General features: G+C 36.5%; 1 protein-coding gene across 3 annotated transcripts in view; it reads left to right on the top strand.

Annotated features, from left to right (window-relative positions):
* Positions 1 to 17,426, top strand: part of INPP5A (inositol polyphosphate-5-phosphatase A) — a 333,629-nt gene that overhangs the window by 220,069 nt on the left and 96,134 nt on the right. For all 3 annotated transcript variants that reach the window (XM_058187284.1, XM_058187282.1, XM_058187283.1), the window contains one exon: positions 4,655 to 4,739. In XM_058187284.1, coding sequence (XP_058043267.1) covers positions 4,655 to 4,739 — 85 coding nt within the window. The remainder of the gene's footprint in view (positions 1 to 4,654; positions 4,740 to 17,426) is intronic.

The raw sequence follows: 17,426 nt of genomic DNA, 5'->3' as shown, positions 1-17,426 counted from the left end.
TCACATGTTCATGCGGATGCTGCAAAGGTCATAAGTGTGAAAAATGGTAATGTCAGATTTTTCAGTGCCACTGTAACTTTGAACAGTCACTAAATGAACTGTTGTAAATTGAGGACTACCTGTAGTCCAATCAGTCAGTCTAACTTCAGGCTAGAACTATCACCTTCTTCCCAATTGCTTCAGCTTCCGGACACCACTCCAGAGGTAACATGTTCTAATGCTTAAATTACAGCTAGAAGTGAAAATATATGTCTCTGCATTCACATCTATGAAAATGCTCAGGAAAATCTGGATATATTTCACAAAAGGTTTTAAGAAATTTTGGAAAAAGATCTAAACAACCATCTGTGGGGCTCTTCTGTGGAGTATTCAAATCATCTGGGGGATAGAATTGCTTAGATCCACTTGGAGTTGAACTGCAGGAAATGCAGATTCTTTCAGGTTAATTGAGGCACAATCTGTGTTTTTTGGGAGGAATCAGGGGTGAAATGGTCCCAGTTCGGACCGGCTCGCACGATCTGGTAGCGATGGCGGTGGCTGGTTCGGAGGACCGGTAGCAAAAATCCCTTCCCCCCCCCCCCGCCTCTGCTGAGCCGCACCATCAGCAGAGGGTTGTTTTTTTTTTACTTTTAAAAGCCGGTTTTTCTTCAGCCGAAAACAGCCTTTAAAAGTAAAAAAAGCCTTTGAGGATCCCGCCCCTCAGCTAAGATCTTTAAACTTTAAAAAAAAAAATTAAGTCTCCTCTGGCGATCTTACCTGAGTTCCTCATCAGCAGAACCTTACTTGTACTCTTACTTGTAGAAAACATGTTTTCTACAAGTAAGAGTAGAGATTCTAAGGCACTTACCTGATTACTGATGAATGCATGGCTTTTTTCCAAGCCCGAAAGCAGTTTCACTTTTAGCCCAGACAGAATCAATTGCTTAGCTAATCTATTTCCTCAGTGATCAACTAATGCTGGCTGGCTTTGCTGGCTGAGGAACTCTGGGAATTGAAGTCCACAATAAAATAAAATAAAATAATAAAATAAAATATTTGTGCAGCTTTCTGAGATTTGGTGTGTTTCTGTAGTGTTTCACTCTAACTACACAAACACACATATGTATGTGGCATTTTGTGTGTGTGTGTGTGTCAATTGTGTTGTGTGTGTGTAAAGTGTGAAAGTTGGTTTTTGAACTTTTTGTGGCTGTGTGAAGTGTGAAGTGCAGCTGCTTTTACATTGTGTGTGAGTCAGTTATGTTGTGTTGTGTGTGTGTAAAGTGTGAAAGTTGGTTTTTGGTACCTCTTATTGTTTTGTGTACTTTGTTTATTATTTTTGTTATTTATTGTTATTGACCACGCCCACCTAGTCATCTGACCACCAAGCCATGCCCACCAATTAAGCCACGCCCACCAATTAAGCCACGCCCACAGAACCGGTAGGGAAAATTTTTAGATTTCACCCCTGGGAGGAATGCTACCTTGTAGTCCTGAAGAAGTGGACAGAGCTCTTGGAATTGTACATTCTATCTGTATCTTTCATGCTAGGTTTAGGCTGCCTGAGGAGGTAATATGTGGTTGAACCCAGGCAGTGGTTAATTAATCCACAATAGACAGGGTAGTCTGTTTTTACTTAAATCCCTATTCCAGAAATTATACTTGGATTCAACAATACTGGATAATTTTCATCCAAGTTTCAACTTCCTCTTTTGATAAAAGTTTCTAAAGATGTTAAGCTGCAGTTTTATAGGGCCCTGAAGGAGACATATTTTGCCCCATTCCAGGATTTTGGTCTGGGTTTAATATTGAGATGTCATTGATTGAAACTGTTTACTGAAATTATCTGTTCAAATAGGATGAGACATCAGGATGTGTTGATGATACTCAATTGTTCATCTCTATCCCTAACCAACCAAGTGATGCCTTTAAGGTTCTTTATCAGTGTCTGGATGCTGTGAGCATCTGACTTATACTTACTCTAGAAAGACTAAGTGACATAAATTTTACGGCTGGCTTTTATTGGAGACTTTCAATGTTCAGTTATGGTTGGGATGGCACTACCCTAGGCAGAACTGGGTGCATATTTTGAGGATTGTCCTAGATTCTTGGCTCCTGCTTGAGGAACAGGTAACAGGTAGCTGTGGACAGGAGGGCTTGAACACCAGTTGCACCCATTCCTGGAGCAAGCATCCTGCTTATATTCATACCTTAATCACTTCCTGTTTGTTTTACTGGATTATTAGCAGGTTATGTGTTTCCTATTACCTCCACCCCGACAGATCTGACAGAACTGGCATGCTTCTGATGCCTTTTATTAAATAATGCATTCTGTTGGGATTGGAGGAAGCCCGCCTTCTCTGTCACTGACCAGTGGAACATCTATCCATTGAAATCCAGGCAGTCTCCAGTCCTTTTGAAAGGCAGCAAAGACCTGGCTGTTCCCACAAGAATTTGGCCAGGGGGATTGATAGATTTAATATCTGAGCAATATTTTAAGAAATGTTTTCTTGCTATTGGTTTTGGGGAGAAGTTTTGTTCACGATTTTTAAACTGGTCGTATTCCTCCATCTCTCCCCAAGTTGTTTTTAATTGGGTGGCTATATAGAAATAACCAAACAAGCCCTAGTTGCAGGAAGTGTGGAAAATGTTTTGTGGTTGAAACACATCAAATGGCGTGCTTTTAAATCACAACACTTCTTTTGAGGTCTGAACAGCATGTTTTAGGGTCAGGGCAATTAACGGTAACCTCTACTACTGACAACCCAACATTATAGATTACCGGGGTTTAACTTTGCTATATAAGTTGATGTGAATCAAAAAAGCCAAAGAAAATTGATGGTTGCAGACCCTTGCTTTTTTTCTCAAAATGTGCTTCTCTTGAGTTCTTGGAAAGAAAGTTCAGTTTCCTTGAGGTCTCATACTGAATTTAATTTGGTATGTTTGGGCTGGGTATTTAGCTTTCTGAGAACGATTATTGGAGTAGTTGGATGCTTGTGATAAAAGGAGGGAGGGGGAAACATACAGTATTAAAATTTATAATCTTCTGTTACTGTACTATAACCTTATAATAAAAGTAGTATTAGTGTTCATAACCTTGATTCCCTAGTCTAGCCTACCTTGAAGGGATGACATGACCACCCCTATAAGTAGGTAGAGGATCTCAAAAGTTCAGTGTTTGCCTTTTAAACTTTTTTTCCTCATAGCAGCTTATAAATACGAATCATTAGAAATGAATTATTCTGTTCAGGAGGACAGTATAAGTCTCATTGCTCAATACTGCCAAAAAGTGGTGTATCTTCAAAAAATAAATGGAAGATAAATATTTGCAGTACTAATGTTGTGCAGGGCAAACATCTAGAACTGAGATTAATCATTCAGCTTCTATGTTTGATTCAGCCAAACAAGAAAATTTGTAGAAATAGACTCTTTGACATTATCAGGAAGGAAGTGATAGTCCAAAAGATAAATATAAGATTGGTAAAACTGTGGCCTGTCAATGTAAAATCAGTTTCTAGAACACACATACAAAAGCAATTGTTTGAGATAATATCATTTTTGCCTTATATGTATCAATATTCAGACAAACAGAAATATTACTTGCTACTTAAATCTTATCAGAACATGTGATTATATACTGGTAGAAGATATCGTGAATATGGCAGTACTATACAATATTGTTTTTCTATCCCAAACAACTTTATAAATGAAACAAATGATTTTTTTGATGCTACATAATTTAATCATTGATCAACTTTCTCCTTCGTAGTTCCTCTATGGTGACAAGATGCCTTCCACAATGGCTTAATTGCTTTTCCTTCTTTGCCTTTACCCTTTTTAATATAGTAATACTGGCCTGTACTATTGTCTGTTGTGCATAAATTTTAGGCAGGAATATCTAGTTCTTAGCACCAATAAGTCTTTTATAATACCAAGAGATACCAAGTAATTATATCTAATTTATATTTGTGGAATGGATTGTTGGATTACATAATTAGCTTAGATTAAATTTTGTGTGTGCTTGTCTGTTGTAAATAGCACCTCTATGAGAAGCACAAATCATTTTTTATGAGTGTGGGTGTATGTTTTTGTGTGTGCTGAAGGCTACAAGCACTACACTCATTCTACTGCTAAAATAATTTAATCTGATCATATATTTGGCAGCACTGTAAACTGAGTTGTAAGTCTTGCAGATATATTAGGTTTTGATAATATGATACAAGCATCAGACAATAACTGTGTGAAATAGCAGTAGATCCTCCCACTGAGAAACATAAAATTAATTCTGGTGACATAACTTGGCTACATTCTTTCTTATGCTATTGAAATTTATCACTCCACTGAGTGAGTAATCACAATTTTTATAGGAAATGTGATTCATGGCATGTTCAAAAGAAAATGTAATGCACAATTACATGCAACTTACAAAACTTTTACTTGGGAAGGGAGAGATATTGCAAATATCTGAAAAGCTATAGAGATGTATAGTTAAATTTAAAGGAGTACAAGTCTTCTCTGTTTATTCTAATCCATTCGTATTTTTTAAAATCGTTTAAGGCTTCTGATTCCCTACCCTCTTCCAGAAAACTGCTTGATGCAAATTCTTTGATTATGTGCATTTAATTTAATTTTTTTAATTAAATTAAACATTTAATGTTTGTCTTGTTTGTCTTTTCAGAATCATAGATCAGCGGTTTGAACGAGTTTCATATTTTATCTTTGGTGATTTCAATTTTCGACTGGATTCAAAGTCAGTGGTAGAGGTAGGAAATTCTTCTTTGTTTACCTCTACATTCCATTCAATCTATCCAATTAAAAAAAAAATTAGTAATCAATTTAAAATAATACTAAATTTGCCAAAAAAGCAAATTTTTATAAAACTTGAAAATAGCTATCAAACCATAATATATAGAATCTACAATAAACCCATTATTCCAATGCAAGGAGTCAAAGGCTACACTGATAGGGGATTTATGCTTGAATGGTTGAGAAATGTTCCTCTTCTGATTCCGTAGACAGAAAACTATGGAGTCCTTGGTGCTTTCTGAGTTTGGTTGTTTGCTAGCAAACATTTTGTTCCTTTTGTCATCATATTTATCTAGTAGCTATTGATTTGTTTCATTTGGTTCATTTCAAGTCCTCAGGAATACAGACCAAATTCTCCAACATTTCTGATTTCATTCATATTTCCTGTGAAGGAAACACTGAAAACCATTGTAGGTCAGAGGCCTACAAAGATGCTACAAAGATCTGTACCACTTTGGAATGATTCAAATTTTTGCCAAAAAATAGTTGCTGGGAACTTCATTCATTCAGTCATTCATTCATTCATTCATTCATTCATTTATTTCAACATTTTTAAAATTGTCAACTGAAGTGGCTTACAAAGTTTGAAAAATGCTGAGTGTTAATTATAGCAATCCATCTCTTGTTTTCTCACAGAACTTTCATGGTAAAGAATTACTATATTGTAAAATGCTACAAGAATCATTTTCTTGCAGGCCTGGGAATAATATCCTTTGTAATATATACAGTGGTGCTTAAAAGCTATGAACTTTTTTGAATGTTCACTATTTCTACAAAAATATAACCTAAAATGTGATCACTTCTCCACACAAGTTCTAAAACTAGATTGGAAGAACCTAATTATACAAATAAGTCAAATATGTTTCAAAAATTCAGAGGGCTTCACAAACTTTTAAAAGCATTTTACATCTGTCAATCCAGTAGCTGAAGTAACTATTACATTGTTGTAACAATAAGCCATCAAAGTTTATTTGGAATTGAAAGCTTCTTGGTAAATTGCCAATTTATCCTAACCCTATTAACGGATAAAAAAATAATCCCATAACTTTGTTTTGTTTTCTTGCATACTTAATCAGTCGCTAGATTTACTAATCCATCATCAATTGGTATCTACAGTGTCACTGTTCATATAAAGTAGATTGAATTTTAGCTCTTTATTAGCTAATTAAAAACTGAAAGTCTGTTCCAGCTGTGTTTGTTCTAGTGGGCCATAGCAACTTTTTTTTCCTGGTACTTCATTTGCACTGCTGTTGTGCAGTCTAAAAGTTCAAACATGCCTTGAATAATACAGTATTTGGTAGATTAATAATTCCCTCAACACTGTCAGACTATTTACTGAATCTGCACTACTATTAATCGTTTCATAGTTCCCATCACCAATCTCTTTCCACTTATGACTGTATGACTATAACGTTACTGGCAATCCTTATGATTTATATTGATATATTGACCATCAATTGTGTTGTAAATGTTGTACCTTGATGAACGTATCTTTTCTTTTATGTAACACTGAGAGCATATGCACCAAGACAAATTCCTTGTGTGTCCAATCACACTTGGCCAATAAAATTCTATTCTATTCTATTCTATTCTATTAATTCCTAATTAATTTTTTAAAGACATACGTCATAGATCTCTTAGAGGTTGTTGAACCTGAAAGTTACAGTACCTTTTCTGTTCAATATCCTTTTAAAAGACCTTTAGTTTCTAATTAATAAATATAGGAATATTCCTTTGCAAAAATGTCTGGAACTTTTGCAAGAAGAGTCTGGTTCATTAAAACATTTTGTAATATAGTAGCATACTGGGAACAGTCTAGGCAGTTTTGCACAATAAATAACATGTTGCCTGTAGATTTAAGGAATGTAAAGGTAAGGGCTGTAATTTGGGGAAAGGAATGGATTGCATGTAGCCTAGATTCTCCAACATACTACCTACCAGCTAGTGATTTTGAGAGTTGAGACACATCAACCTTTTTTTAAATATAGAAATGGGTAACTATATATTAGTAAAACTCTTGTTTCTGTAACCTTTAACTGGGCAAAATCATCCATTTGAACCGAGATACCTACAATGGGCTAGCCAATTTACAGAAGGTGTCCAAAATCTGGGACCCATGACTCTCATGGAACTTAAAATTTGACAAATTTTACATTTTATGACATAAAATGATCATGAAACAGTTTATATGGTGAAATGTAGCACAGTGTGGCAGAAGGGCAGGGGTCTTTCCCAAGGATCAAAGAGACAATTTAGTATGGAATCTTTCGTATTCAGGAAGAAAGCCAGAGTGGACTGACACCCCCTAATCTTTCACAGAATATCTAATAGTTATGCAGATTTTGTCTGGCAGGATTCCTTCTATAGTGAACAACAATAAAGGAACTACTTTGAAGTAACTCCTCATGTTGTTCTGGGTCCCTTGTGCCCAACAGTTTATGACATAATACAAAATGTCATAAAACATGTTGATGTTTGACTGTGCTATATATTTAACATATTTTCAAAGCAGATATATCTGTGAATGTATTCCAAGTTTTCAGTGAAGACAGTACATTAGAAGTTCTGTCATTGTTGAAGGCAATGAGGAATCTGTTAAAGAAATATCTCTGAAAGGATGACCAAACAATTCATGGCATTGTCTAGTGTTTTAAAAATGCAGGGGAAAATGAAGTAGGAAACGTTGGCTTCTGGTTGCATTTAAGAGATGTTCTAGGAAACATGTACACGGCATTGCGAGAGCAGTGAGCAGGCCATGGAGGCAGTAATAGCAAATGCACCACGACGAAGGCAGAATGCTGTTTCTGCAAGTGCAGGGGCACTTCGCTCCTGCACTAAGGCTCTGGCCATCACCACCACTACAACAGGGCAACAGCTCTTTCATCTCTCTGCCATGACAGGGCGACAGGGAGCCACAGCAGAGGGATGAAAGAGCCGCATGCGGCTCTGGAGCCATGGGTTGCCAACACCTGGGTTAGCTAGCTCAATCAGATTGTCAATTCAATGTGTAGCAGCTGTGATAAAAGCAGATTCCATGCTAGGAATCATTAGAAAAGGGATTGAAAATAAAAAAATCCCAACATTGTAATGTCCTTATTGAAATCCAGAGTATATTACTTTCTGGAGTTGTGTACAGTTCTGGTCAATGTATTTGAAAATATATATATAATAGAAGTGGGGAAAGTGCATAAAATAATCAACTGAGACAGGGGTGAAATCTAAAAATTTTCCCTATCGGTTCTGTGGGCGTGGCTTAATTGATGGGCATGGCTTGGTGGTCAGATGACCGGGTGGGCGTGGCCAATAACAATAAATAATAAAAATAATAAACAAAGTACACAAAACAATAAGAGGTACCAAAAACCAACTTTCACACTTTACACATACACAACACAACACAACTGACTTACACACAATGTAAAAGCAGCTGCACCTCACCCAAAATGGCCCCTGCAACAAGCAGGAACCTCACACAGCCACAAAAAGCCCAAAAACCAACTTTCACACTTTACACACGCACAACACAACACAACTGACTCACACACACACACACACACAAAATGCCATGTACAACTTTGTGAGATTTTGTGTGTTTGTGTAGTTAGAGTGAAACGCTACAGAAACACACCAAATCCAGAAAGCTGCACAAATATTTTATTTTATTATTTTATTTTATTTATATTTTTAGATAAAAGCAGCTACATTTAAAACTTCCTTAACTTTAAAACTTCTTTAATTTTAAATTGTTATGTCAAAAAAAAACTCCTTAAAAAAACCCCAATTAACTATTTTTTTAAAAGTTCCCCCCCTTACTTACCCAATTCAAGGGAAAAGGCAGGCAGATTGAGTTGCTCACCAATGAGATGGATTGCAGGCAGGCAGATTGAGTTGCTAGCTGATGCAATTGATTGCAGCAGCCGAAGCAAGGCCGAAATAGCGAGTGAGACCGAAAGAAGCAGGAAGCTACCAAGTGGGCAAGTGGGGACCAGGCGATTGGGTGGGTATGGGCAGGGGGGAAGGGATTTTTGCTACTGGTTCTCTGAACTACCCGCCCCCATCGCTACCAGATCACCTGATCCAGTCCGAACCGGGAGCATTTCACCCCTGAACTGGGAGGAGCATAATTAAGCTGTATAAAATTATGAATGGTATGGAGAAAGTGGACAGAGCATATTTTTCCCCCTTTGGACAAGGCACCATCCAGTGAAGCTGAGTGGAAGGAGATTTAAAACAGACCAAAGGAAGTGCTTCTTCATATAGCCCACAATTAACCAATGGACTTCATAACTAGAAGACAAAATTACCACTAATTGATGGAGAATTGATTGATTAAGGGCTGTTGCACATGAAGACTCAAGGATATCTGCAAGTTGAGGGCGGTAGGTTTTCAAATACTAGTAGTTGTAGGAGAATCATGATGGAAAAGGTATAAATTTCCACCTGCTATATGTAAAAACTCCAGATGCATCTGTTTGGGCATTTTTAAAAGCAAAATGTTGGACTAGGATGGTTTTTGGCCAGCAGGGTTGTTTATATTATAATGGGTTTTTTTTAATTATGCTGCCTAATTTTGTCTGAAACATAATTTTACTCTGTGTAAATTTTAGCTTTATGATATTTTTGGAAATACTCTGTAAATGCTAATTGAGAAAGCCTGTTTAATTTATACTATAGACATAGATTATCAACATTTTTGTGGAAAACCAAATCAAAGAGCAAACATAATACCTTTTTCAGTGTGTATGGAAATTCTCAGTCATCCAGGTCATCCATGATGGCGAACCTATGGCACATGTGCCCGAAGTGGCACGCAGAACCATGTCTCCTGGCACGCCTGGCATCGCCCGTTCCTCTTCCAAGTTTCTGGCGTGCATGTGTGCTAGCCTTTTTGCGTGTGGCAGTGCCAGAAACTGTAAGAGCTGGTTTTCCATTTTCCTGCATGAGTATGCGTGCCAGCCAGCTGATCGTCACACACACAAGTGCGCCAGAAACCCGGAAGACTAGCTGCCCAGGGCGCGCATGCACCTTGGGCAGCTCCTCTTCCGGTTTGCGGCCCAGACGAGTGCACAGGCAATCCCTTTGCCATCACTGCTGGTCATGGTTGTCTCAAAGACGCTTTTTGAAAAGGCAACTAGACTTTGTTTTTCCTTGGACATTTCGCTTCTAATCTAAGCGATTCAGAGGCAAAATCGAAGAAGCCTCTTGGATGAGAAGCGAAATGTACTCAAGGTAAAACAAAGTCCAGTTGCCTTTTGAAAAAGCACCTTTGGGGAGACCTTTTTTCAGCAAATTAAAGAGTTTTGTAATTGAAGACAAAGAGAATTTAGCTTGTTTCCAGTTGTCTTTCATGCTTGCTCTTAACTGAGGCTTTATTATTGAACAGACTTGCTTTGACTATATCTTGCTACATTCTACTTTAATCATATTTTGCTATATCTTGTAAATCAAACCCTGCAGTTAGTCTACAGTTTATTTTCAAGATAATTCCCTACAGTAAAATTGATGGCAAAATTAATCCTATAATTCCTTCTCCCCCCCCTCCAATTCACATAAGGTCACAACTTGTGTTTAAATTTGTAAGGCTGCCTTCCATTGGTGTTCAAGGCTGTTATGTTGCCTTTTTAGCATGCTGAGGTTCCCCTTCCCCTGTGTTTGTTAGAGTAGATGTCTTTGATTGATTAGCTGAGGGGAAAGGGAATTGACCTATACAGGATTGTCTGCTTTCTATAGTTCTTCATGCAATGAAGTAGGAAACAAAGAGTTTTCTATAAATTAGAGACATCTTCTCACTCAAGGAATTGCTAATCAGAGTTTCTATGTCATCTTCCAGTGGAAACTATAAACTCAGTTTAATGCTTTGTTTTACAATTGGAGACAGAGGCATGCTTTTAACTTGGTGTTTGAGTTTGAATATTCAGCTGTGTTTTGAAAAGCACTAAGTAATGCCAATTTCTATCAATCTTGAAATACATAAGGCATCATTCAACTATTTGTTTTCTTTTTGTTTGCTTCACCAAACTAGTCAACCCACGACCGCTTGGGTCATAATTTCTGAGATATTTCCTTACCAGATTCTTCAAGGTCTTCAAAAATGGCAAAGCTTCTAATGTACATGAAAAGTTCTTAAAAATCTAGGGAGATATTCAGAGATGTTTCTGCCTTGAAAATAGGTCACGTTGAATTGTGCTGCAGCACATCAGGAGTTGAACACAGGGAATGTTTTATGACATTTTGTATTATGTCAAAATGTTTTCTAAAATTTGCCAGATTTAATTCCATGGGAGTCATGAGTCCCGGATTCTGGACACATTGTATAAGTTACTCATTTAAGGTAATTCTGGAAATTACAGTTCTAACTCTTTCATCAACCTGAACTTGATAGCATTCTTTTTCATCATCTCTTTGTGTCTCTTGAGTTTCATATTCAAAAGTACTGTTGCTTTGAAGACCACATTGCCCCAGAAGAGATTAGTTTGGTTTCACAGCTTGAAATACAAAAGGAGATCTCATTTTATTTAGTTTAGTATTACTGTTCTTTTCTATGTAAATTTCATGTATATCTTGTGGTGCTTTGATTTTATATACACATATATTCTTGTTTATCTTGTAAAAAATTAGTAATAAACAATATTAAAATAAATAAATGCAAAAAAGAAAACTTAATTCTTTACTCCATATCTTGCAGTGGTGGATTTTAAGAATTGTAGTTCATGTTAGATAATATTTGATGACATTCTCATTTGTGTACTTCATTGTTGTTGTTAACCTTCTGTACTGCATAACTAACTACTTCAGATTATATTACTCTGAACATAATAAGGTACCATCTATGTTATGGATGAACCAGCACAAATTATTTCTAAAGAAAAGATAAATAGGTAGTTAAGGTCTATTTCCCACAGTTTTAGATTAAATCTGATCGGATCATGATTCATACAATCAACAATTCAATGCTATTTATCCTTTAACAGTTTGACAGATTAATGTCACTGTGATGTCTTTTTCATGTGCAGTAGCATAATAAACTATTATGTAAATATGCTAATTTATTTCAGAGGTAATTCAATAAAATAATTTGTTAGGCCTTACAGTGAAATGTTTTACATTAATCTACAAATGGAAGCATTATTCAGTCTTGCTTTGTAGCAAAAATTAAGTGATCTAATCCTTTTCTGAATATCATTACTATATATCTTTGATTATAGTGTGGCAAACTAGAGCAAGGATAAGTTAGAAAAGCCAACATAATACATGACTCTAGTTACTAGGCCTTGCAAAAAATCCAATAATGGGAGTAATATAGCAGCAACAATGATAAGTTAGTGGGAAGAATAAAAATAAAGAGGGGAGGGGAGGAAATCATGCTTGTGGTAGATCACCTTAAACATTTTGAAGGTTTTCATGTGACTGACAATCCATAGTTATCCATCAGTGCTTTAATTGCTTACAGGTACTTTTTGCTTAATGACCAGTTGCTTAGAAACAGTTTGAAGTTATGATGGACCCTCCAAAAAGTATGAGATGCTTGACAACTGGTTCACATTTACAGCCATTTGTAGCATCCCACAGTCATGTGACTACGATTTTCTGCATTTTTTTGCCAGTTTCCAATGTGTACTTCTGATTTCTGGCAAAATATTGGATTAATAGATTTGCTTAACAATCACAGTGTTCACTTAAGGACCACTGCAAAAATATCATATTCCGTGCAATATTGTTCTTTATAGCATTATTTTATTATTATTATTATTATTTATTTGATTTTTATACCGCCCTTCTCCCGAAGGACTCAGGGCGGTGTACAGGCAGAATAAAATGAACAATACAAAATACAATTAAAACGAAATTTAAAAAACTTATTTAAATAGCCTGAAAATTTAAAAATTTACCATACACTAAAAAAACCCCTTTTAAAATTAATAAAATTTAACATTTAAAATTCAATTTAAGCCAGCCCCGCGCGGATAAAAAGGTGTGTCTTCAGTTCGCGGCGGAAAGTCCGAAGGTCAGGTATTTGGCGTAAACCTGGGGGAAGCTCCTTCCAGAGTGTGGGAGCCCCCACAGAGAAGGCCCTTCCCCTGGGGGCCGCCAGCCAACATTGTTTGGCAGACGGCACCCTGAGAAGTCCCTCTCTGTGAGAGCGTACGGGTCGGTGGGAGGCATGTGGTAACAGCAGGCGGTCCCGTAAGTACCCAGGCCCTAAGCCATGGGTAGCATCAAACTTTCTTTTCACTAACAAACACATCCATATCTGAGTGTCTTTTGGCTTTGGTCCAGCTGCCTTACTCTTTTTGGAGCTACTTAAAATTGCCCTTCACTCTTTTCCAGTAGCATATTGGACTTTCCAGTCTGAGGGGGCTCATCTTCTGGCATCATATCTTTTAACCTTTTGATACTGTCCATGGGGCTTTCTTGGCAAGGATACTGGAGTGTGTTGCCATTTTCTTCTCCAGTGGACCACATTTTGTCAAAACTCTCCACTGTGACCTGTCCATCTTGGATGGCCCTGCATGGCATATCTCATAGCTTCATTGACCTACGTGAGTCCCTTCATCACAACAAAACAGTGATCCATGAAGAGATTTTTAGCCCTCGTGGTACAATAATTGTGGTAAAAACGGAGAACTTATTTCATGTGCCCCATATAGAAAGAAGCTTTCACATGCAACAAAAGGCATAGCCACATGAAGACTAATGGCAGTAAGTTCTCCTGCGATAGTCTGTTTTCCAGCACGGATGGTAAATTAATTGAGGCCTGACTAGTACTTATGTTCAGTCAAATTAAATAACTTCTTTCTTCTATATTTTTATTATATATTATATTATAAATACATACCCAGATACATAGACGTGTGTGTGTGTGTTGTTGCATGATACGTGTGTATGAGAGAGAGAACTAATTTACAGAATGTTCAAAATCCAGGTCACATGACCCCAAGGGAATGAGATTTGGGGAAGTTGTCCTTCTTCAACTGGCTGCTGTAGTGCTGGGCTACTGCTGCTGATCTTCATTTTCAACATTCTGTGACAGTTTCCCAGCCAGTCTCAGAATTCCCTGCTTCCTCCCCCACCCAGCAGCAACCACTACCTGCCTGCAGGAATGGAGAGGGATGGCAAGAGGGAGATTTCCAATGCTCCCCAGCAGATTCTCACAAAGAAACTTATTGGGAAAACTGGCAGAAAGTTGGAAATCACTCCTACCCCTTTTGCTTTTGCTTGGAAATATCTCTGAAATGATGACTCAAAGGAGCTCAGATTGTGTGTGTGTATGTGTGTGTGCGCGCATGCACGCATTCATATACATACTATATTAAATAAAATATCCTATCTTCAAGAAACTGAAATTGACACTACCTATTAAAATATTATATTCTGTGCAGAAGAATCTTTTCATTCATTCTCAGAGGGTATTTCATGACACTTGTCATTTGCTTTATTTGTTTGTCAAATTTAGATACTGCCCACTTCACTTACAGAAGTTAATAGGTTCTCTCTGGGAATTGATATGGTTCTATTAATTTGTCTATTGATCTCACTGGGTAGGTGGTTCAATCTCTTGATTGGCTCTCCGTCCTCACAATAACCTTTTCCGAAATGGAAGATTGAAGACTGTAATATTCTCTTTAACTAGGTCATGGTTGGTCTTTTAAAGTGATGGTATACCTCTTCAAGAATGCCAGTATTTCCCTCTCCCATATGAGGAATTTACAATGGCCAAGAAAGGTAGAAGCCCAGAATATGAAAATTGGAGGATCAGTTCCCAGAACCCTGGACAATAAGTAGAAAATCAACAACAAAAAATCACCAGAAATATAAAGAAAGTCTGTAAAGTGCTGCTAAAAATTTGCAGGTGTTGGAATGGCTGGGAAATGGTATGGCTGGAGGCTGGTTGAGTACTTCTGACTGTTCACAGTGTCATACCAAAAATATTGCAGATACAAACAGTCTAAATATGTGTTTTCACATATTTACCAATTATGTGAAAACACAAATAACTAGGTCCACTTCTAATAGAACTGAACACAGTAGCTACTTTTTAAAGTAATGATCCCAAATATACAGTCAGTAAAAGACAAAGCCGATCCTATTATTTCAAGACAAAAAAACCTTATTATTTCAGAATGTTTTCAGTATGTTTAGTAGCATGTAAGCTTTCATCACAAGCTTTTTCAGGTTATGTTAAAGTATTTTTTTCATTCCTTGGATTTAACAACTTTTTGTGAAGTAAATTAACTTTTCAAGATGACCATGTGCCTAATGAACCCATAATAAACAATTATCAGATGCAACTTCTGGTAAAAAGAGTTGTCTTAATGAAAGCAAAGTAAATCTACCTGAAGCACCTGTATATATGCAGCATAATTTTTGTAGTGGATGTTGTAATAAATTCCATGTTATTGCCAAGCTTCTAGTCCATGTTTCTTTCCCAGAGGACTGTATATCTATTTAGCAATGTATTTATTTTTTGGGGGTGGCAAAGTGCTTGTGTGCTTGAAAACAATACACACATTACTTAAGACCCTGAACTGTATTGGAAGTGAGATTATATTTTATTTTGTAGATTGTTATTGTTGCTCCCTCATTATTAAAATGAGCAGAGTTTTTAATTAGGTAAAGCTGGATTCCAGTACACCGATTACCCATCTCTTCAGCTGTTTTTTGACACATCCACTGTTCCACACTGATACTCTCACACTTCCTGGCAAGATTCAAGGGAGGTTAATTAAATCCATCTTCAAAATAATGACAGGTCAATGAGCCATACACTCTTTGCAATAGTAAATTACAGTAATTGATGCATTTGTTTCTATCATGGAAAGGAGGATGGCCCTGGGTGGTCTGTTCTTTAACTAGAATGGCCTGATAGCAATGTGGCTATAAACTTACTTTTAATTTCTGGCTACAGGAAAAGATAACACACTTCTCAGGAGGCATGTGGGTTTCGCTTGGCATCACTGTGTGAAAGATGACAGCATTTAGGAAATAAAAAGGAATATTTTTCCCAGCAGGAAGTAACTTGCAGCCCTTCCTGCGTTTCAGATGCAAATGAATACAAACCCTATTTACACAGCCAAACAGAATTAGAGGATACTCTTAATAAACTCTTGGCACCATTTGTAGCAATAATTAAAAGCATACACAAATTTAACACAATTACTGCATGCTTTCTAATAGAGATGAGCATCATTAAGCTAATTAATAATGCAGTCTTATGTGTTGTGTGCCACCGCAATTGTTCCAAGTGTATGTTTTATGCCTTGTGTGGCAGCAACTGGCAGCTGGGGGACTCAGCTGGCACTGGGTGACAAAGAGTGAAAGCTGTACCAGCAGCGCTTGTCGCGGCTGAGTCCAGAGTAGAACTGGCTGGCTGCTGCTACACCTGCCATTCATCACCTAGATGGCAGTGAAGCTCTTTCTCCTGGATTTTATGATTAGCACTCATTACCATTTACTGTTAAAAATGTAATCCTCTGGAAGAAAATAGAGTTTGCAAATTTAGATCTTAAAATATACTTCTGGCCTTGTCCAAGAATGACTGGGAGGTTCAATTTATTAAAGCCAGACATATTTCCTCTTTAACATAATATGTAAAGCATATTCCAAACTACTGAATATCATAATTTCAGATCAAGAACCAATGCATTTTAAATATGCTAATATTTATGATATTCTCCCATAACTAAGTTGTTTCTGATCAGAATCTCTAAATGTGTATATCTCACTTAGGTAAGGTTTATTTATTTCATTCATGTATTTAAATAATTTCTGTGCTGTTCTCATTGTAAAACTTCCAGTATTTATAGCTTAACTTTTAACTTCCCAAAATTTGCTCAGGATGGTTAGCAGAAAAAGTATATACATGACAACAAATTTATTCTTAAAAACCTAAGAGTATAGATAAAATATAAAACCATAAAAACTAACAAATACTCAAAAATTATTGATAGATGTGTCTAGATATCCTTTCTAAAATCAGAAAGCAAAGAGACTTCTTTAAACATGAGAAGAATGTGCTTCAGTGCATAAAATTATTTTTTCAGAGGCCTTATCTATGTATGCTGTACATGGACATCTCTATTACATTGCAGATGTAATGAAAATTTCTTCGAAAAATTTATGGAAGCACTATGTTGCTTTTGTTATGAAACCATTTCTCCATTAAAAAATTGTATAGTACTGTTATTTCACGAAATTTGTGCTTAACCTTAGGCATTGGGTTTAAACTGTAGAAATTATACATAGGTTAACTCCAATATGTAATATGTCAAGTGAGAATACATTTAAATTTGCAAAGCCAATATCATAAAGCTGCTTTTACAGAGCATTCAGTATGATCACCACTTCCCTAAAGTTAGACTGGGAGTAACATCCAAATCTCAAGAAAAAAAATGGAATGTTTGCACATTATCACTTTTGTATCATGTTAATCTGAATCTAATACTGCAAGTTATAGCATGTAATGTAATTATGACATTGAATGAAATCTCTGTGGTACAGAATTGGTTTTTTCTTGAATTCAAGAAAAGTTCTGTGAATTGAAAAATTATTGAAGACTAAGTATGTTTGTTACTTAATTTAGAGATAAACAGTTTTATCTTGGAATAAATTCTACAGAATTGTATTTCTGATGCTCATTAAGATAT

Source organism: Ahaetulla prasina, chromosome 6, assembly GCF_028640845.1.
Source record: "Ahaetulla prasina isolate Xishuangbanna chromosome 6, ASM2864084v1, whole genome shotgun sequence".
Classification (NCBI taxonomy): Eukaryota; Metazoa; Chordata; class Lepidosauria; order Squamata; family Colubridae; genus Ahaetulla; species Ahaetulla prasina.
The sequence above is the reverse complement of the archived record's forward strand: the minus strand, read 5'-3'. Positions and strand labels throughout refer to the sequence as shown.